Source organism: Kogia breviceps, chromosome 7, assembly GCF_026419965.1.
Source record: "Kogia breviceps isolate mKogBre1 chromosome 7, mKogBre1 haplotype 1, whole genome shotgun sequence".
Lineage (NCBI taxonomy): Eukaryota > Metazoa > Chordata > Mammalia > Artiodactyla > Physeteridae > Kogia > Kogia breviceps.
This window is the reverse complement of record NC_081316.1, coordinates 66,055,802-66,077,374: the sequence shown is the minus strand read 5'-3', so window position 1 is coordinate 66,077,374 and position 21,573 is coordinate 66,055,802. Positions and strand designations below refer to the sequence as shown.

At 39.9% G+C, this 21,573-nt stretch overlaps 2 protein-coding genes across 5 annotated transcripts in view; one reads left to right on the top strand and one right to left on the bottom strand.

Moving 5' to 3' along the window:
- Positions 1–15,332, bottom strand: part of PGM2L1 (phosphoglucomutase 2 like 1) — a 57,728-nt gene extending 42,396 nt beyond the window's left edge. Inside the window, exon 1 of one of the 3 annotated variants that reach the window (XM_067038522.1) lies at positions 14,557–15,332. In XM_067038522.1, the coding sequence (XP_066894623.1) occupies positions 14,557–14,667 (111 nt within the window). In that variant the 5' untranslated portion in view covers positions 14,668–15,332. The remainder of the gene's footprint in view (positions 1–14,556) is intronic. The other 2 variants (XM_059070813.2, XM_067038521.1) reach the window with 2 other exon arrangements.
- Positions 15,037–21,573, top strand: part of POLD3 (DNA polymerase delta 3, accessory subunit) — a 179,855-nt gene continuing 173,318 nt past the window's right edge. The window contains exon 1 of one of the 2 annotated variants that reach the window (XM_067038529.1): positions 15,037–15,103. The gene's annotated coding sequence lies outside the window, so the exon portion shown is untranslated. The remainder of the gene's footprint in view (positions 15,104–21,573) is intronic. The other variant, XM_067038530.1, reaches the window with a different exon arrangement.

Below are 21,573 nucleotides of genomic sequence, written 5' to 3'. Positions count from 1 at the left end.
GGAGGAAACTTAAATGCATATTACTAAGCGAAAAAAGCCAATTTGGAAAGGCTACATACTGTATGAGTCCAGCTATATGACATTCTGTAAAAGGCAAAACTACAGAGATAGTAAAAAGATCAGTGATTTCCAGGGGTTGAGGGTTGAGGAAGGGATGAATAGGTGGAACATAGAGGATTTTTAAGGCAGTGAAATTATTCTGTATGACAATATAATCGTAGATACATGTAATTACACATTTGTCCAAACCCACAGAATGTATACCACCAAGATTAAAACATATGTATGATCAGGCCACCCAAGATGGCTGTTCTCTTGCTCTCTGAACATCCCCTATTCGACCAGTGCCTGCTTCACCTACACCCTACTCACATGACTAACCTTCCCTCCTAATCATAGAGACATACTTGCCCCCAGCCCCAGCTAGTGATTGTTCTAATCTTCAGACTAGAACATCTCCGCTATGATAGCTTAACAAAGGGGCAGTGAGGGGTATGCTCCTCTGCTGGTTACCCTGGTAACTGATGAGCCAACCTGACATCAGTTTCCTCTATAACTGGTAAACTGTCCCCTCCCTTCCACAATAGCAAAGACTACTGCCATGTCCTGCCTGCCATCTCCCACACATGGTGGGGTGTTGCTCCAGGACCTTGCTTCAGACATGTAAGATCCCCATGTCCATTAAATCACTGATGTCTCTGTTGCTGACTCTGGGCTTTCTTCGGTCTTGAGGCTGGGCAAGTATAAGGCTTGCAGGTCTGTGGGGTGCAGCCCAACAACATAATATAAATGATGGACTTTGGGTGATTAATATGTGTCAGTGTAGGTTTATCAGTTCTAACAAGTGTACCACACTGGTGGTGGATGCTGATAATGAGGGAGGCTGTGCATGAGTAAGGGCAGGGGGAGTATGAGAAATCTCTGTACTTTCACTTCAGTTGTGCTGTGAACCTAAAACTGCTTAAAAAATAACGTTTTAATTTAAAAAAAACACATAATCTTCTCAGTAGATGCAGAAAAAGCATTTAACACAAATTCAATACCCAATAATTATTTTAAAATTTCTCAGTAAATTCTGAATAGTAATTCCATTCCTAGGTATCTACCCAAGAGAAATGAAACAATGTTCACACTATGACCTGTATATGAATTTTAATGGCAGATTTATTCAGAATAATTGAAACCTGATGTTTCTCAATTGGTGAATGAATAAACAAATTGTTGTACCTCCATACAATGGAATCCTACTCAGCAATAAAAAGGAATAAACTACCAATATGGACAACAAAATGAATAAATCTCACAAGCATTTTTAAGTGAAGGAAGCTCAACCCAAAAAGTCTATATACTGTATGATTTCTGTAAGGCAAACTATTGGAACAGTGGAGAAATATGACAACTCAATAATAAAAAGACCACCCCCCCAAAAAATGGACAAAGGATTTAAGCAGACATTTTGCTAAAGAAGATGCACAAATGGCTAAAGAGCTATAATTACTGATTTATGCTACAACACAGATGAAACTTGAAAACATGCCAAGTTGAAAGAACAGGGACATAAAAGGCCATATATTGTGTGGTTCCATTTATATAATAGGTGCAGAACAGGCAAGTCCATGGAGACAGAAAGCAGATTAATGGTTGTCAGGAGTTAAGAGAAGAGACGAGTGACTATTAATTATGGGTATGGAGTTTCTTTTTAAGGTGATTAAAATGTTCTGAAATTAGTGGTGATTGCATAACTTTTTGAATATACTAGAACCCCTTGAATTAGATACTTTTTTTTTTTTTTTTGGTTTTTTTTTTTTTGCGATAGCAGGCCTCTCACTGTTGTGGCCTCTCCCGTTGCGGAGCACCGGCTCCGGACGCGCAGGCTCAGCGGCCATGGGTCATGGGCCCAGCTGCTCCGCTGCATGTGGGATCTTCCCGGACCGGGGCACGAACCTGTGTCCCCTGCATCGGCAGGCGGACTCTCAACCACTGTGCCACCAGGGAAGCCCCTAGATACTTTAAAGTGGTGAATTTTATAATTTTATGTTATGTGAATTAGCTCCCAATTAAAAACAACTACTGGACTTAAATTAGATCAGTGGTTGCCGGGGCTGGAGTGATGGGATTCACTTTAAAAGGACATGAGGCAACTTTCTGCAGGATAGAAATGCTCTGTATCTTGATTGTGGTGTTGGTTATGCAACTATTTACACTTGTCAAAACTGTTTAAATTGAACACCTTAAAAGGATGAAATTTACTGTCAATTACATAAATGTAAATTATACTTCAATAAGCCTGATTTTTTTCAAAGTATATAGAAAAGCTCTAAAACTGATGTTGGAGCAGAGGAAAATGGATAAGTACAGATGCACAGCGTTTTACCTTATAAAGTATGAATTAATGACAAACAATATTGGATGGTTTTTTCCTTTCCCTTTATGAAACATACGGAAAATGTAATTTAATGTTAAAAATACAATACTTGGGGGACTTCCCTGGTGGTCCAGTGGTTAGGACTCTGTGCTTCCACTGCAGGGGGCACAGGTTTGATCCCTGGTGGGGGAACTAGGATCCCACATGCCACGCAGCACTCCCCCCAACTCCCCCCAAAAAAGAAAAAAAATACAATACTTGAAAAATGCTTGAATTCTCAGTGGCTTTATAAAACAGAGTTTTTAAAAAGGATATGCAAATTACAAAAAATAAATTCATGTCACTGTGAGTTGTGATATAATGTCAACTCTTTTACTGTTAAGTTTTCCTTCATAATTATGTAAAAGTTCCTTGATATTTGGAGGAGAGGACATTTAAGTCATTTATTTTATGTAAGTATGAATCTAATTTTACAGAAACCACAAATACAACTGATTACTATCTTTGTAAAATGTGACATTTCTATTTAGAGAACATCTTAGGCTGTATTTGACATATTATGTTATTGTTGACTTTTTTTTTTAAAGAACTATAGCTTCTCAAAATCTTACAGTGTACTATTTAGGGATAAGTTAATAGTATCCATATTTTCAAAAGTTATATACTAAGCATATATTATAAGAAATGTAATACTTCAATTTTGATTTGAGTGTTTTCAGGCATTGAAATAGTTTTGACTAAGGATTTTTTTTTAAGCTGTTTAACCTCCAGGGTTATCTTTATTTAATTGAAAAACAGGGACTTCCCTGGTGGTCCAGTGGGTAAGACTCTGAGCTCCCAGTGCAGGGGGCCTGGTTTTGATCCCTTGTTGGAGAACTAGATCCCGCATGCATGCTGCAGCTAAGAGTCTGCATGCCGCAACTGAGTCCACATGCTGCAACTAAGAAGTCTGCATGCTGCAAACTAAGAGCCTGCATGCTGCAACTAAGACCCAGTGCAGCCAAAATAAATAAATAAAATAAATAAATAATTTTTAAAAAGAGAAAGAAAAACAAAATGATTTTTTAATGAAACAGGACATTTAGACAAAACCCTAGTATTCCTAAATATGCCTTAGTTACTTTGGGGAAAGGAGGAAGAGAGGAGAATGGGATCAGGGAAATAGACACAGAAATTTAAACTGATTTTATAATTTATTTCTTTAAAAAGGAGAGCTGATTCAAAGTTAGCAAAATGCTGTGAACAAAATGGGAACTGTTTACCATTCTCTGTGTTTTTAAAAAAGAAGACAGAAATCAATTTATTAATAAGTCTCATTATTTCTTCCTTAAGTTTCTTATACGATTCTATGAGCATCCTAATATAAAACTTTTATATCTATATTTCTAGAAGAGTCTCCAAGCTACCCTCCGCTACTCTAAACCATCTCATCCTGATTACATACTGCAGCCAGATTAATCAACTAAGAACCAACAATAAAAGTCCAATTCTGATTACATCAAATGTAAAGGTTAGGAAGGGTGGGATCAGATCTCAAAGGGCAGAGGAGTTCAAAACTTTTTGGATTCAAATACTCTCTCCATTTCTCTGAGTTTGTGTGTAGGTTAAAAAAAATGGTAATTACTACCTCATACAATCCTTAGAAGGATTTAAAAAGACTTTTTATATGAAAGCATCTAGTACCATGTTTGGCATATTGGCATTCAATAAACACTAGTTTTCCTTCACCTATTCTTAATTGCCACAAGAGTCTAACACATGTGCTCTACCTGAGTTTTTAAAAAATCTCTTCATATATGGTCAGTTAATCTAAGAAAAAGAAGGCAAGAATACACGATGGGGAAAGGACAGTCTATTCAATCAGTGTGCTGGGAAAACTGGACAGCTACACGTAAAAGAATGAAATCAGAACATTTCCTTACACCATATACAAAAATAAGCTAAAATGGACTCAAGACCTAAATGTAAGACTGGAAACCATAAAACTCCTAGAAGAAAACATAAAACACTCTTTGACATAATCATAGCAATATTTTTTTGGATCTGCCTTTTATGGCAAAGGAAACAAAAGCAAAAATAAACAAATGGGACCTAATTAAACTTAAAAGCTTTTGCACAGCAAAGGAAGCCATCAACAAAATGAAAAAACAACCTACCGAATGAGAGAAAATATTTGCAAATTATATGACCATTAAGGGGTTAATATCCTAAATATATAATCGGCTCATACAACTCAATATTAAAAAAACAAAACCCATTAAAAAAATGGGCAGAAGACCTGAATAGTTATTTTTCCAAAGAAAACATACAGGGACTTCCCTGGTGGTGCAGTGGTTAAGAATCTGCTTGCCAACGCAGGGAACATGGATTGAGCCCTAGCTGGGGAAGATCCACATGCCTCAGAGCAACTAAGCCTGTGCGCTGCAACTACTGAACCTGCGCTCTACAGTCCGCAAGCCACAACTACTGAGCCTGCGTGCCACAACTGCTGAAGGTGGCACACCTAGAGCCCGTGCTCCACAATGAGAGAAGCCACCGCAATAAGCCCGCATACCACAACGAAGAGTAGCCCCTGCTCACCCCAACTAGAGAAAGCCCACGCACAGCAACGAAGACCCAATGCAGACAAAAATAATTAAGAAAAAAAAGAGAAAACATACAGATGACCAACAGGCACATGAAGAGATACTCAACATTGCTAATTATTAGAGAAATGCAAACCCAAACTACAATCAGGTATCATCTCACATCGGTCAGAATGGCCATCATTTAAAAGTCCACAAACAATAAATGCTGGATAGGGTATGGAGAAAAGGGAACCTTCCTACACTGCTAGTGGGAATGTAAATTGGTACAGCCACTTAGGGAAAACATTAAGGAGGTTCCTCAAAAAAAAAAAAAAAAAAAAGAGCTACTATATAATCCCGCAATTCCACTCCTGGGTACATGTCTGAAAAAAATGAAAACACTAATTCGAAAAGATATATGCATCCCAATGTTCATAGCAGCATTATTTACAATAGTCAAGCTATGGAAGCAACCCAAGTGTCCATCAATAGATGGATAAAGATGCAATACACACACACAATGATGAAATTTTAAAAATAAATAAATAAATTTATTTATTTATTTATGGCTGCGTTGAGTCTTTGTTGCTGAGGGTGGTCTTTCTCTAGTTGCGGAGCACGGGCTCTAGGTGCGTGGGCTTCAGTAGTTGTGGCACGTGGGCTCAGTAGTTGTGTCTCGTGGGCTCTAGAGTACAGGCTCAGTAGTTGTGGTGCATGGGCTTAGCTGCTCCGCAGCATGTGGGATCGTCCCAGACCAGGGCTCGAACCCATGTTCCCTGAATTGGCAGGTGGATTCTTAACTTTCCTGCGCCAGGAAGGTCCCCCAAATAATGAAATTTTGCCATTTGCAACAACATGGATGGACCTGGAGGGTATTGTGCTTAGTGAAGTAAGTCAGACAGAGAAAGACAAATACTGTATGTAATCACTTATATGTGGAATACAAAAAGTAAAACAAACTAATGAATATAACAAAACAGAAACAGACTCACAGATATAGAGAAAAAACTATGGGGAGAGGAAAGGGAGGAGGGGCAAAATAGAAGCAGGGGATTAAGAGGTACAAACTACTATGTGTAAAATAAATAAGCTACAAGGATATATTGTACAGCACATGGAATATAGCCAATGTTTTATAATAACTTTAAATGGAGTATAAGCTATAAAAATTTTGAATCACTGTTTCACACCTGAACCTAATACTATAAATCAACTATACCTCAATTAAAAAAAAAATCTCTTCATAGCTCTTGCATGTCCCCTGTTCAGTTTCATTTCCATGATCAGTTTCATTCTATTTTATTATTCTATTTCTCCCACTGTAAATTTTCTGCCCCCATATCCACCATCTATTCCTATCCTACTTAACCTTCAAGGCCCAGCTCAAATTCTACTTCTTACATAAAGTCTTCCTGACTTTGAACTCCTATTGCTCTTAGAAACCAGTGCCAGACAGTTGACCACTTAATTATTCTTTGTTCATGTTTGAATTTTTACTTTTAATTATAAGTACATCAATACACTTATCTTGTTTTTAAAAATACTAATAACATAAATAAAGCTATAGAGATCTTTGACTATTATCATTCCCAGACCCCTCTTTTAGGGGAGCCAATACTGTATGTGATATATCTTTCCAGACCTTTACCTACATCTACATACTTACAGAAATGTAGTTTTACTTTATCTTTTTATTTTATATACATGGTATCAAATTGTACACAATGCTCTGGAACTTGCTCATTTCATTCAATAAATCTTGGAGGTCCTCTCAAGACATGTAGATATGTGTATTCTTTTCAAATGTCGCAGTGTTCTAGTTTATTTATCCGTTCCCCTATTGGTGGACATTTAGATTTTTTAATAGTTTTTACCTAAATGAATAATGAAATATTTCAGAGGGAAAATGGCATGAGAAAATTCTGAAGCAGAAACCACAAAACAAAACTACCACTTACACTGAAGAGATTTTCTAACAAGGTTAAGTCTGGTGAGCTGAAAGCTAAGATGACTTTGTATCTGAGAAGCATAGTATTTTTCATTTACATTATAATTTTTATATTCTTTTGGGCATTCAGTAAGACCATTTTCATAGTTTTGTTGGTAAGGTATAGTGCTCATTAAATTATTTGGTGCAAAAGATCCCATGCAGGATTGGATACACTACCTGTCTATTCTTTCCACCAGCATGAATCATTTTCTCCATTAACTCCCAACACCAGAGGGCAGCAGCCTCAGTACTAATCAGCAATAATGTAGAGAGTAAGTGACTTATGAAAAAATAACTCCTTTAGTAAAATCTACACTAAATTACTAACCAACCTTTTATTGGGGGGAAAAGTGTTTCTAAACATATGAAATATGAAATAGGTAAAAACAACCAAATAAGCAAAACATACTGTCTTTCCACAAAGATAGATAAAAGAAATCAAATTTAGATTATCTGGGGAGGGACCATGAAAATCTGAGCTAGTGGAATATAACATTTACATTCTATGGTTAATTTAATGTATCTTTTTTTTTTAAAAGAAGATGTTGGGGGGTAGGAGTTTATTAATGTATTTTTAAATTTTTGCTGTGTTGGGTCTTTGTTTCTGTGTGAGAGCTTTCTCTAGTTGTGGCAAGCGGGGGCCACTCTTCATCGTGGTGCACGGGCCTCTCACTATCGCGGCCTCTCTTGTTGCGGAGCACAAGCTCCAGACATGCAGCCTCAGTAGTTGTGGCTCACGGGCGTAGTTGCTCCACGGCATGTGGGATCCTCCCAGACCAGGGCTCAAACCCGTGTCCCCTGCATTAGCAAGCAGATTCTCAACCACTGCGCCACCAGGGAAGCCCTAATGTATCTTATAAGTACAATTCGGAAGAACCAAATAAAGATAAATTCCTTTTCATTAGCTTCTTCAGGCTCTCTGATTTTTCAAATAGGAGGAAAGGAAGAGATGGGGAAAAAATAATTCCAGATTAAATATATATCCAAATAGACTTCTAATGGCCTTGTAGAAAACTTAAAGGAACTAAACAAAAAACCTTTATGAAAGAAAAAACAGGGCAAAGAAGACCCCCAAATAAAAAGCAAAAGTAGCCAGTCTACCTATTTTGAAATTTTCAGGAGCGAAAGAAGAAAGTGCTTTCAAATAAGAATCCTTTCCCTTTCAAGTATAAGTACTTTTTAAAGTCACGGACTTTAATTTTTAGAACAGTTTTAGGTTTACAGAAAATTGAACAGAAAATACAGGGAGTTCCTAAAAATCCTCCCACCCAACCCATTTCCCCTGTTGTTAACATCTCGTATTGGGGCTGGAGAGAGGGGAGGTAAGGGGACTTCTTTAATGGGTATAGAGTTTCAGATTTGCAAGATTAAAAAGTTCTGGAGATCTGTTTCATAAAAATGTGAATATGATTAATGCTATTGTACTGTACACTTAAAAATGGTTAAGATGGGGCTTCCCTGGTGGCGCAGTGGTTGAGAGTCCGCCTGCCGACGCAAGGGACGTGGGTTCGTGCCCCGGTCCGGGAAGATCCCACATGCCGCGGAGCGGCTGGGCCCGTGAGCCATGGCCGCTGAGCCCTGCCCGTCCGGGGCCTGTGCTCCGCAAAGGGAGAGGCCACAACAGTGAGAGGTCCGCGTACCGCAAAAAAAAAGTGTTTGTGAACTACGCTTACTGTTCTGGAGGCTTTGTTAGCACTGATTACATTATTTAAGCTTTCAAAAGAATAACTAAAACTAATGGTATAATGAAATTTAGGCAGGGTGGGGACTTCCCTGGCAGTCCAGTGGTTAAGACTTCGCCTTCCAGGGGAGGGGGTGCGGGTTTGATCCCTGCTCAGGGAGCTAAGATCCCACATGACTGTGGCCAAAAAACCAAAACATAAAACAGAAGCAATATTGTAACAAATTCAATAAAGACTTTAGAAATGGTCCACATCAAAGAAAAAAATCTTTAAAAAAAAGTTTAGGTAGGGTGGAGAACAGTGTGAGTGAGGTCCCATTTTTCATAGTATGTATTTGATAGATAATATCCAAAACAAATCAAGGAATAGTGGTACTAGCATATTATTTAGTCTTTTGATGGTAGTCATGAGAATAACTAAAGACAAACAGTTAAAAATGGTTTTTAAGGAGCAAACTGAGGATGAGAAGAGGCAATTAGGAATGCCGCTTTCCATTATAATCCCTTTGTACTAATTTTTAAAAATCATAAGCATGTATTTCTTTGAAATAAATAAAAATAAATTAAAAAATAAAATGGTAGAAACTGAAGAGCAAATGTAAGAAATTTGGAAATAAAAAGAAAAAAATGTGTATGTGTGTGTGTGTGTGTCTCCAAACCCTTATTTATATGTACTAAATCTCTTGGACAGAGGGAGAATGTTGTTGCCAAGGAAACCAAAGCAACTGTTGAACAGCAAATTCAGCTCTTTTAAAAAATATTCCATGGCAATTTATTCTGCAGAATATTATAGCCTACCACAGCTTTCACAAAAGTCAGTAAAATGGTTTTAATGAGGTCCTTGAAACTTGCTTTATTATGTCACTAACATTTACTAAATATTCAGGTTACAGAGTCTAGTACAGTGATAAGAAAACTATAGTAAAGGTCAGATATCCTAGGTTTAGTACCAAGTGTACCACTTAAAAGCCATATGTCCTTCAGCAAGTCGTTTTCCTTGTCTGAAACTAAATTTCTTTACTTATAAAAATGGGAATGGGCTTCCCTGGTGGCGCAGTGGTTGAGATTCCGCCTGCCAATGCAGGGGACGCGGGTTCGTGCTCCGGTCCGGGAGGATCCCGCATGCCGCGGGGCGGCTGGGCCCGCGGGCCATGGCCGCTGGGCCTGCGAGTCCGGAGCCTGTTTTCCGTGGCGGGAGAGGCCACAACAGTGAGAGGCCTGCGTACCGGGGGGAAAAATAAAAAAATGGGGATAACGACTACCTAGCCTGCCTACCATACACGGTTGCTGTGAATATCAAATGATTCAGATCATCAAGGTTTGAAACACTATACAAACGAATTCAAGAAATAAGCAGTAATATTTTCCAAAAGTAATAAGGTGATAAGTGCTCTTCATTGATTAAATGCCAAATTATGTAAAGTATTAGAAAAATGTGAACAAAAAATGTAATATACACCAGTATTGTAAAAATTGGATTGAACTAGGTGGCAGATCCAATTTCTGGTCCAGGCTCTACCCACCACAACTGATAATTTCCACAACTTCTTTGGGTCTCTGCACAATGAAACTGGACTAGACAACCTTTGTAGAGGTGCTTCATGGGTGTGTTTTCCATCACACAATGATTATTTAAAAGGAAATTCATTCACCACTTTTAAAACAATTTGGGCTATATTTTGCTTGAAAAACTTTCATTGCTAGATGTTTGAAAATCACTGACTTTAGAATGAAGTCTTTTATTTCTATTTTCAGGCATTTCATAACCCTAACCTAACTAACTTATCTTTACCTTCTACTCCTTCTCAACATAGACCTACATTCTGAGACCACAGTACTCTACTCATTATTTCTCAAAACGTCAAGCCAATTCCTGCCTCCACATCGTTTTCAATACGTATGTAGCTGTTGCTGCTACAGCTGGCTGAGCAGCTCTGCCCTGGGTCCCGTCCCACTCCCCACCCATACATTCACACACCCAAATTTGGCCAGTGCTTAATATCTTTGATAAGACTGTTTTCAAAAAGTTAAAATTTACAGCATATCAAAAACAGGAGAGGGGGCTTCCCTGGTGGCGCAGTGGTTGAGAGTCTGCCTGCCAATACAGGGGACACGGGTTCGTGTCCCGGAGCGGCTGGGCCCGTGAGCCATGGCCACTGAGCCTGCGCGTCTGGAGCCTGTGCTCCGCAACAGGAGAGGCCACAACAGTGAGAGGCTCGCGTACCGCAAAAACAAAACAAAACAGTAGAGAGTTGTCATGTTAAAGAGAACCTGGCTTCTAGGCCAGCAAAACTTGTCTGTATTTTGATAATGTATGAAAGCTGTGAAAGAAAGAAGTAGGAAGGAAGTGGGGGCCTTAGTCAGCTCTAAAAGATAGAAGGGGAGAGCACTGTAGAAGAGTTATCTGCGCATTGCCTGGAGGAGGAACATCTTGATTCACAGACTTGTTGGATTCCAGTGGTAGGACAGTCCCATCATAGAGACTGATGCATTTACTTATTACACGCTAATGCTGTTAAACATTTATGCCATGTATCTGACTCCCTGTGATTTGATTTCACAATCACTAAAAATCTTCTGATTCTTTGACTTCCCTTGTGGTGCATCTAGAAAATGGCTTGACTGAGACAAATCTATTTATATTACAACTGTACCATAAATTAATAAAACAGCATTCTGAATTCAGACATCTGTTTCTGTAACCTTGAGCAGGGTGAGTCCATCCTGAGACAAGAAAGACTAACAAATTAGTCTGAAGGTATAGGAACCAAGGGTCAGATCCTGGACTATACTAAACGTCACAACAGAATGCCACTCCATAGAAACAAGAAGGGGTACCTGGGACCTCCCCAATAAACACCCTGTCTTGTTGCACTAATTTCTTTTTAACACTTACATATACCTTTATTTATTCAAGGCCACTAATGACATACTAATGCGTTTCTATGACCTGGTCTACATGCCTTTCCAACAATTTCTCTCTATGTACCCTAAGCTACAGCAGAAACAAATGTTCTAAGTATACACATTAATGTTTTTAATCTCTACTTGGAATATTCCTTCTCTCAATGTTGACAAGTCTAAATTTTAATTAATTCTGAAGGTTCAGCACAGATAACACCTTTTTCATGAAGAGATTTCAAAGACCACCACCCACCAAGGCTAAAACTAGCAATACTGGTGACCTAGGCAAGTAGCAAATTGCCTTTAGATCAACTTATGTCTTAGTACTATGTGCCTCACCATAGTCATCAAGAATCAGGGCATTTGGTAGGTTCTTTTTTTCACTATAAAAAAATAAATAGGTATTAATCAGGTATTAAACTCAGTTTCTCTGTGCTGGAAGACCACATATGCCATCCACGTGTAATGCAATAAATGCTGTTGGTCTGATCTATTATTTTACATTTCTGCACTCTATATTTCAGTGCCCTGGGACATCATAGCCTAGCTTACCTACGCTATCCATCTAAAGTAGATATACCTTTGCTTACTAATTAAAAGTATTTGTCTCATTAACAGAGGGATCAATTAAGTAAATATTATATTTATTAAATAATTATTAAACTTATTTAAATTTATTTATCTGTTAAAGGCACTTGTTACTTGCTCCCTGTATTATATTTGTGAGCTTTTGTTTTATTTTCCCTTCTATTTTCTTTGAAGATACATATCTAGTTCATATGAAGTTCATATCTAGTTCATCTTTGTGTCTCCCACAGATTTTCAGCCAGTGCCTTGCATGTAGAGGGCACTTTAAATATAAATGAATTTCTCTTCCACTTTCAGTGAAGGCTCTCCTCATTCTTTTTAGATGCATCTCATCTTCTTATTGTCTTCCGTGACTACCCAGTCCATAGATCACTTACTTTTAAACTACTATAAAAACTGACTGCCTATAAACCATTTAACTGCCACCAATACCACCCTTGCATTATCTTTTTACATGTATATGTATTTCATAGTCTTTTTACATTTTAGTATACCCCAACAATATCTAGGTATAGCATGGAAAATTAATAAATATTAATTCGGCAGATGGCTTTAAACAACAGCAATTAACTATATTAAACATATAAGGATAACTTTCATTTGTAATTTAGTTAGATATCCCTGATGAAGATATTTATAGAGTCAGTTTATAGTATATATCATTTCACAGTATGCTAAGCCTTAGCTCTTTCATTTCTATTAGGCTTCCTCCTCCCTAATGAACTAAAAGGAGAAGAGCAATCTCTGAATCTTCACTTCTTTTGTATCCTTCCACAACAAGGAACTATATTCACAGCAGGCAATTAATAAATACTAGCAAAATGGATTTAAAGTTATTTGCATTTTGCACATCCTTATGATAATTAATGGGATACCACAGATTTTTCACACTTGATTGAAAAAAATATATATTATATACATACGTATTTTTTATTTATATGGTCAAATCCTACAAAAACGGTGTTAGCTCTCTAGTATCTCAGTCAGAACATTCTAGAGCCTTGCTACTCAAAGTGTGGTCCACAGCCCAGCAGTATTGGTATCACTTGGGAGCTCATTATGAGGCAGAAGCTCAGGCCCCACCTCAGGTGTCCTAAATCACAACCTGCATTTTTAAGATCTCCAGGTGATCTGTAAGCACTTCAAAGTTTGAGCCACACTGGTTTAGACTCCAGAGGAAGGATTAGAATGTCCAAGACACATATGATCAAGTAATACTAAATAACTCATAATTGCTTATTTATTGGTCTTCTTTATCTGCTGACTAAAGGCTTTTCGAGGGCAGGAACGCTTTCTAGCTTCTTCACCACCAGCATACCCTGGACCTAAAAGGCCCTGAAGCACTACCCAGTGCTCAATGGATATTTTTTGCTGAATGCATGAATGACTGAACAAAGTGAAAATAAAACTTTTTAAGAAAGCTAATAATCCTTTAGGAAATTGAATAACATGATTTCACATATTACCACACTAATTCTTTAATTCAGTATTATTAATTCCATTTAAAATGTTGCCTTCTCTATTTCAACAAATGCATTTAATGCATTTGACAAAGCAAAAGCCTGGATTATCTTCCTCTGTTGGAGCCAAGGGCCTCTTACAAGTGAAATAACTGCATTTTAATTTTAGCTCTCACATATCCATCCTATATGCCTGCACAAGATGAAATCATCGCAACAATTTGGAGGGGGTGGGGGCGGAATAGAGGAGGAATGGGTAAAGCAAAAACAATTCTGTATCAGGAGCATCACATGAAATCTGGAAAACATGATTTTTGGAACAGGATACTTCCATAAAATAACTCCCAGCCAGAGAAAGAAAGAGAACCCTTATCTTTCTCAAGAGCAAAAGGTGATATTAGAGAATACAAGGGAGCGGTAAAAGACCAGCGACTACCTAGCGACGCAAGGTGGAAACACACCAGACCAGAACTAAAGAGGATAGCGGTTAGATAGCGTCCAAGAACAGAGCAAAAAACCACTTTCAGATTTGCAGAGAAGGAAGTCAAGCGAGAAGAAAGGGGAAAGGAAACAGCTCTATTAAGGGTATAGCTTACGATGATGATTAATTATTATTTATTACTGTTTTTTGGAGAAAGAAGGATGACATACACTTGAAGGGGGGGGAGGATGGGAGGAAGGGAGGTTGCACTTTCGCGCACTGCAAAAGGAAGGGACTACAGGCGTTCTTTCCCAGTTCAGACGGTCCCAGGGAGGCAGCCCAGGCATAGGTGGGTGGCAACGCCCGGCTCCGCTAGCCGCTGCCGCATGGCCTGAGCCATCTCCCCCACAGCCTGCCGAGCACCGGGTGGGGACGGGAAAGCGCGTACACTGGGTAGGGGGCGGATGCCGGGCTGACCAGGTACCCACCTTATCCCAAGGGAGCCACTGCCCAATGGCCGTGTCTAGCTGAGGGTCCCCGGAGTGATAGGGGGTGGATGCCGCGCTGACCAGATACCCACCTTATCCCAACGGAGCCACTGCCCGATGGCCGTGTCTAGCTGAGGGTCCCCGGTGTGATAGGGGGCGTGGAGTAGGTTGGAGTTCAGGTCCCCCTCTGCGTTTTCAGCCATCGCAGCCAGACTTGGGTGTGCGGGCCTGGGGGGCTGGCGAAGACACGTAGCTGGAGGGGCTTGACGTGCGCTCACCAGGATCCCGACGCCCCCTCCTCAATGAAGGGCATCGGAGACCAACCGCAGGATGTTTGTGCCAGCTCCTGCCGCAGCTTTGGGGAAGCAGGAGAGAGGGGGACGCGGCCGCCTCGCTCCCAACTAGACCAGCTCCTGGTCTCTCTGGGCGACCAGGCTTAGGCGGTCCCACCGCGAGAGAACAACAACAGTCCTAGATGTCTGGGTCTTGGCCCCGCCGCGGCCGCCGCACTCGCCACTCTAGGCCCCGCCCCCCACGCCGCTGGCCCCGCCCTTTCCCACCCCCGCTGACTTAAGCTTCGGAGACCCGAGGCGCGAGCCGGGAAGCGCGCTTCCGACGCCTCCCCGGACCCGCGGCGTGGTGAGAAATTAGGGCACAGCCCTTTTTATTTTTTAATTTGCCCTTTTCCACGTGTTTTAATCCTTGTTACAACCCCCACACACTCCCACGCGTCTCATTTTCTGGATCAGCCGCTACAGCTACCACAACACGCTCTGCCTCAGGGCTCGCTTTGTGAATCCCCATCGCGCGCGTAGGCCCCCTCCCGTTTGGTCTTGGGGCTCCCGTCGGCGGGAGGGTGCGCGGGGCTGTCCCCGCACGGCGTCACGGGAGTTGTAGTTCTTTTCTTTCCTCGAGGTGTGTGGAGACCGCCGCAAAGACTACAACTCCCAGCAGCTCTGTGCACTGCGTTTTCTCAAAGGAAAAAAGATCTACCTCTAGGCTGTTCCCTACAGACACGCCCTGTCAGTGTTAGGTTCGCCGCGGTTTGTGGCTCTGGGCTTCAATTAAATTAAACAAGGACTGGTACAGTAAGGGGACAGCTGATACCCATTCAGTGCTTTACAGTTTACGAATCGCGTTCTGTCGTTTCAACCATCGTGTGACAGTAAATGGACGTGATCCATCCCCATTTTACACACAAAGAGGAAACTGACTCTGAGTGAACCGACTTTTTCACAGAGGCGGAATTCGTGATGGAACAAGGGTTCCAATCTCATTTCAGATCTCAGATGGCAGTTCTTTTTGCTCTGCTGCTACAGTGGACTGGGAGGCAGGAAGAACAAGATGACTGGGGAAAAACAAAAATCAAGTTGTGAAAGAGGGAAGATGTGTCAGCATTTAACCATAACATAAGTAAGAATTAATAAGAGTGCAAAAATCAATGGCAGTAGGAATACAGAGGAAGAAGAAAGATTATTGAAATAGTCTTAAATTTCTCCTTATTTTGGCCTCCTCTCTTCTGCAGAATATTCACCTTTCTTTTTTTAATTGTTTTTTTTTTTTTTTTTTCTTTTTTTGGTACGCAGTCCCCTCACTGTTGTGGCTTCTCCCATTGTGGAGCACAGGCTCCGGATGCGCAGGCTCACGGGCCCAGGCGCTCCGCGGTATGCGGAATCCTCCCGGACCGGAGCACGAACCCGCGTCCCCTGCATGAGCAGGGGGACTCTCAACCACTGCACCACCAGGGAAGCCCAGAATGTTCACCTTTCAAGTCACACGACTTTAGGTATGGGAGATGCTGAGAAGTGCTTACCTGTCAGGCGCAGCTGCTCCTGAGTTTCTTGGTTAGCCTTACCGTGGCTCCATGATTTTGATCTCTCTGGTCAGCTTTTTTGCAAGGAGAGTGTAATAATATTTACATCTTGGCTACAGTAACTTAATGAATGGCTTTAAAATGCTTTGAGGTTCACAAATAAAAGACATAATAAATTCAAAGTATTACTTTCTTTCCTTTAAAAATGCCACTTACCATAATAAAATCCCAACTACCATGGTACAAAAGGATTGTAGCACCAATCCCTGAAAAATAATGTGCTGTGGTTGGGAATTACAGTTTTTGCTAATCAGTTGGGTGTTTCCTTTATGGAGTCAGCAGGTTGTTTTAATCACACAAGTCCTGGGAAATAACCATGAGTTCTGGAGAGAAATTCATCATTCACTATCATCAGCATTATAGTCTGTGAGGAACGGTAATTAAACATGTACTCTATGCTAAGCATTATGCCAGGGGCTGAGGCTACAAAAAAGTATGCAATTGTTCATTTCAAGAAATAAAATCTGGGGCTTCCCCGGTGGCGCAGTGGTTGAGAGTCCGCCTGCCAATGCAGGGGACATGGGTTCGTGCCCCGGTCCGGGAAGATCCCACGTGCCGCGGAGCGCCTAGGCCCGTGAGCCATGGCCGCTGAGCCTGCGCGTCCGGAGCCTGTGCTCCGCAACGGGAGAGGCCACAACAGTGAGAGGCCCACGTACCACAAAAAAAAAAAAAAAAAAAAAAAATTACAGAGGAAAACATAAAATAAACGCTAAGGCTATCGTTTAATAACAAACATTTTTTTAAAAAGAAAAGAAATAAAATCTGTCTGGGCAGACAGGATGTATGCAAGAAAAGATAGCCCATGATAAACAGCAAGTGCTTGTTGCAGACAACTGTTAAGGATTTAGAGTGTGAGGTAGTCGATAAGAGCAACAAGTGGCAGAAGGGACCAGCAATGAGCTTTGAAGGACAAAAAATTAATAACTAGAGAAAAAGGTAGAGGGCATTTTAAACCCATAGACCATTGGTCTCCCTAGGAGTTTGTTTAAAATATATATTCCTGGACACTGCCCCAGAGATTCTGAATCAGTACATTGGGTTAGGGGATAGGGCCTAGGTACGTACAAATTTAACAGATATCTATTGATTGTGACATAGGTGGCTACTCAAAGTGTGATAGGAGGACCAGTCTATTAATCCTCTGGGAGCATATTAAGAAATATAAAATTTCAGGCCCCATCCCAATCTACTGAATCAGAATCTGAATTTTAACAAGATCCAGTGATGATTTATATACATATTAAATTTGATTAAGCAGTGGTTTTTTGTTTGTTTGTTTGTTTTGTGGTACACGGGCCTCTCACTGTTGTGGCCTCTCCCGTTGCGGAGCACAGGCTCTGGACGCGCAGGCTCAGCGGCCATGGCTCACGGGCCCAGCCGCTCCGCGGCATGTGGGATCTTCCCGGACCAGGGCAAGAACCCGTGTCCGCTGCATCGGCAGGCGGACTCTAAACTACTGCGCCACCAGGGAAGCCCAGCAGTGGTTTTTATAAGACAATTCTATTTCAGTTCTGAGAAACACTACTAAGTTAACAGAACTTTCAAGAGATATTAACTATATAGGGCAAGTATAAAAGATGGGAGAAATACAAGTTTTAATTCAATACCAGAGTCAACCAGCCCTCAATTTTATCAGCAAGATCATGACAGACATAAACTGGTTACCAGAAATTGCCCAGCATCTCCGGCTTGTTGCTTAGGAATTGAAGGGTAACCCAGAGGACCCAGAACTCATCAAATCCAAGAATGGTATCTAAGTGTGTCCAGAAGAGGGAGTATAATAGTTTTCCTAGTCAGGGAAGCTCAGAAGCTTTAATTTCTGTTGGAATTTGCCCAGGGTGTCCTGCATTTTTATTTGCTAAATCTGGCAACCCTAACTGTGGTTATGAAAGAGAATAGCTCTCTATCCTAATATATACCTTTTATTTATTGTTTGTAAAAATTGAATTAAGATACTCAAAGTTCTTATTCTGTCAAGGTAGCAAGAAATTAAATTTTTATCAATATCAGGGATTCTCATCTCCAACCCAGGCTTTAAATAATACTGGGGAAAGAGAGCAGATAGCTCTAGTTCATCAAGGTTTCTGCTAACATCTGTATTGTCCAGGGTCATAGTGGTCTCTGGAAGTCTGACAGCTTTCTCCTTGCATACCATTCAGGTATGGCCAGGACACTTGGCTGAGGCTATGAACCCCAAAGCCTCTGTCTAGGCACATGGCCATCTTCTCTAAAATCCTGCCAGTTCCTTGAAATGCTGCACAAAGCAGAGCTCAGGTCTCATCACCCTCCTATTTTAAAACTTTAAAATTTGAGGAAATCTGTCATTTTGCTTGTGATCACTCTGAAAAGAGACATATTTTCTCTTCTTGTTGTTCCCAAAGATGCTTGTCATAAACTCTAGTGAATGCTGTATTAAAAAAAAAAAAAAAGGTCAGGAAAGGAAATGAGTATCTTGCAAGCAAGTTTCTACTTTTAGCTCCCTTACTTAAAATATCTGCTGAGGGACTTCCCTGGTGGTCCTGTGGTTGAGACTCCACATTCCCAGTGCAGGGGACCTAGGTTCGATCTCTGGTCAGGGAACTACAGCCCGCATGCCACAACTAAAGATCCTGCACGCAGCAACGAAGATCCCACATGCAGCAACTAAGACCCGGTGTGGCCAAATAAAGAAATTAATGAATTAAAAAAAAAACCCTCTGCTGAGACAAGGGATACAACAGCAACAAATAAAAAGTGGTTTTCCTTGTGCAAGGGGGAAAAGATGCAGAGCACACCTGGGATTAGGGTGAAGCAAGGTAAAAACAGCTTTATTGAGATATAATTCACCTACCAAACAATTCACCCGTTTAGTGTATACAATTTACTGTTTTTTTGTTATGTTCACAGATATGTACAAACATCACCACAGTCAATTTTAGAACATTTTCATCACCTCAAAAAGAAATCTTACGTCCTTTAGCTATTAGACCCCTCTCGCCCTATCTCCTACTCCCAGGCCTAAGCAATCACAAATCTACTTTCTATCTCTATAGATTTCCCTGTTCTGAACATTTCATATAAATAGAATCAAATAATATGGGGTCTTTTGTGACTAACTTCTTTCACTTAGCATAGTGTTTTCAAAGTTCATTCATGTTGTAGATGTATAGTTGAATAATATTCCAATATGTAGGTTTACAACATTTTGTTGATCTATTTGTCCATTGGTGGACATTTGGGTTGTTTCTGCCTTTGGCTATTATGAATAATGCTGCTATAAACATTCACGTACAGATTTGTGTAGAATATGTTTTCATTTCCCTTAGGTATATACCTAAGAGTGGCTTTCCTGGATCATATGGTAGCGTCTATGTTTAATCATTTGAGAAACAGCCAGACTATTTTCCACAGCAGCTGCACCATTTACATTCACACCAGCAGTGTATCCGGGTTCCAATTTCTCCACAGATTTTCCAACACGTGTTATTATCTTACTGTTTGATTCTAGCCATTTTAGTGAGTGTGAAGTAGTATCTCATTGTGGTTTTGATTTGCATTTCCCTAAAGACTAATAATATTGAGAATATTTTCATGTACTTATTGGTCATTTGTATATCTTCTTGGGAGAAATGTCTATTCAGATCCTTTGCCCATTTAAAAAAATGTTTTTAAGTTATTGAGTTGTAAGATTTCTTTATATTTCTGGACATAAGCCCTGAAACAATTCAGATATATGATTTATAGATACACCCCTTCATTGTGTGGGTTGTCTTTTCATATTCTTTTTTTTTTTTTTTTAAGTATCTCTATTTCTCTGTTTTTTGTTTTTTGTTTTAGGCCGTGTGGGTTGTGGGATCTTAGTTCCCTGACAGGGATGGAACCTGGACCTTCGGCAGTGAGAGTGCAGAGTCCTAACCACTGAGCTGCCAGGGAATTCCCCATATTCTTTTCAGTGTCTTTTGAAGAAAAAATGTTTTTTGTTTTGAGGAAGTCTGGTTTATTTTTGTTGTTGTTGCTCATAATTTTGGTGTCATATCTAAGAATCCTTTGCCAAATCTTAGGTTATAGAGATTTTCCCTTTATTTTCTTCTAAGAGTTTTTATAGTTCTAGCTCTTACATTTAGGTCCTTGATACCTTTCGAATTAATTTTTATATATGGTGTTAGGAAGGGATCTAACCTCATTCTTCTGCATATGGCTATTCAATTGTCCCAGGACCATTGTTCTATTCTTTCCTTATTGGATGGTTTTGGCATTCTTGTTGAAAATTAGTTGACTATAGACATATGGGTTTATTTCTGGACTCTCAGTTCTAGTCCATTGATCTATATGTCTATCCTTGTGCTAGTACCACATTGTCTAGATTACTATTACTTTTTGTTTTGGCCACACAATGCGGCATGTGGGATCTTAGTTCCCCGACCAGGGATCGAACCCGCACCCCCTGCACTGGAAGCTCAGAGTCTTAATCCTGGACCACCAGGGAAGTCCCTAGATTACTGTTACTTTGTAGTAAGATTTGAAATCAGGAGGGATAAATTAGGAGGTTGGGATTAACACATACACACTACTATATATAAAATAGATAATCAACAAGGACCTACTGTATAGCACAGGGAACCCTACTCAATATTCTGTAATAATTTACATGGGAATCAATTTGCTGTACACCTGAAACTAACACAACATTGTAAATCAACTATGCTCCAATATTTTAAAAAAAGATTTGAAATCAGGAAGTATGACTCCCATTTTGTTCTTCTTTCTCAAGATTATTTTGACTATTCTAGGTCCCTTACAATTCCATATACATTTTACAAGGATCTTTGTCAATTTCTACAAAGAAGCCAGCTGGAATTGGGATTGGGATTGCGTTGAATCTGTAGATCAGACTGGGGAGTATCCTTGTCTTAACAAAGTTAAGTCTTCTGATCCATGAACATGTGGTATTTTTCCAATTATAGATCTTCTCTAATATCCTTCAACAGTGTTTTGTGGCTTTCAGAGTATAATTTTTGCACTTCTTTCATTAAATTTATTCCTAAATACTTTATTCTTTTGGATGCAATTGTAAATGGAATTGTTTTCTTAATTTCATTTTTTAGTAGTTCATGCAAGTGTATAGAAATACAATTGGTCTTTGTATATTTATTGTATCTTGAAAACTTGCTGAACTTTTTATTAGTTCTAATCATTTTTTAGTGAATTTCCTAGGATTTTCCATATACACTAGCATGTCATCTGTGAATAGATAATT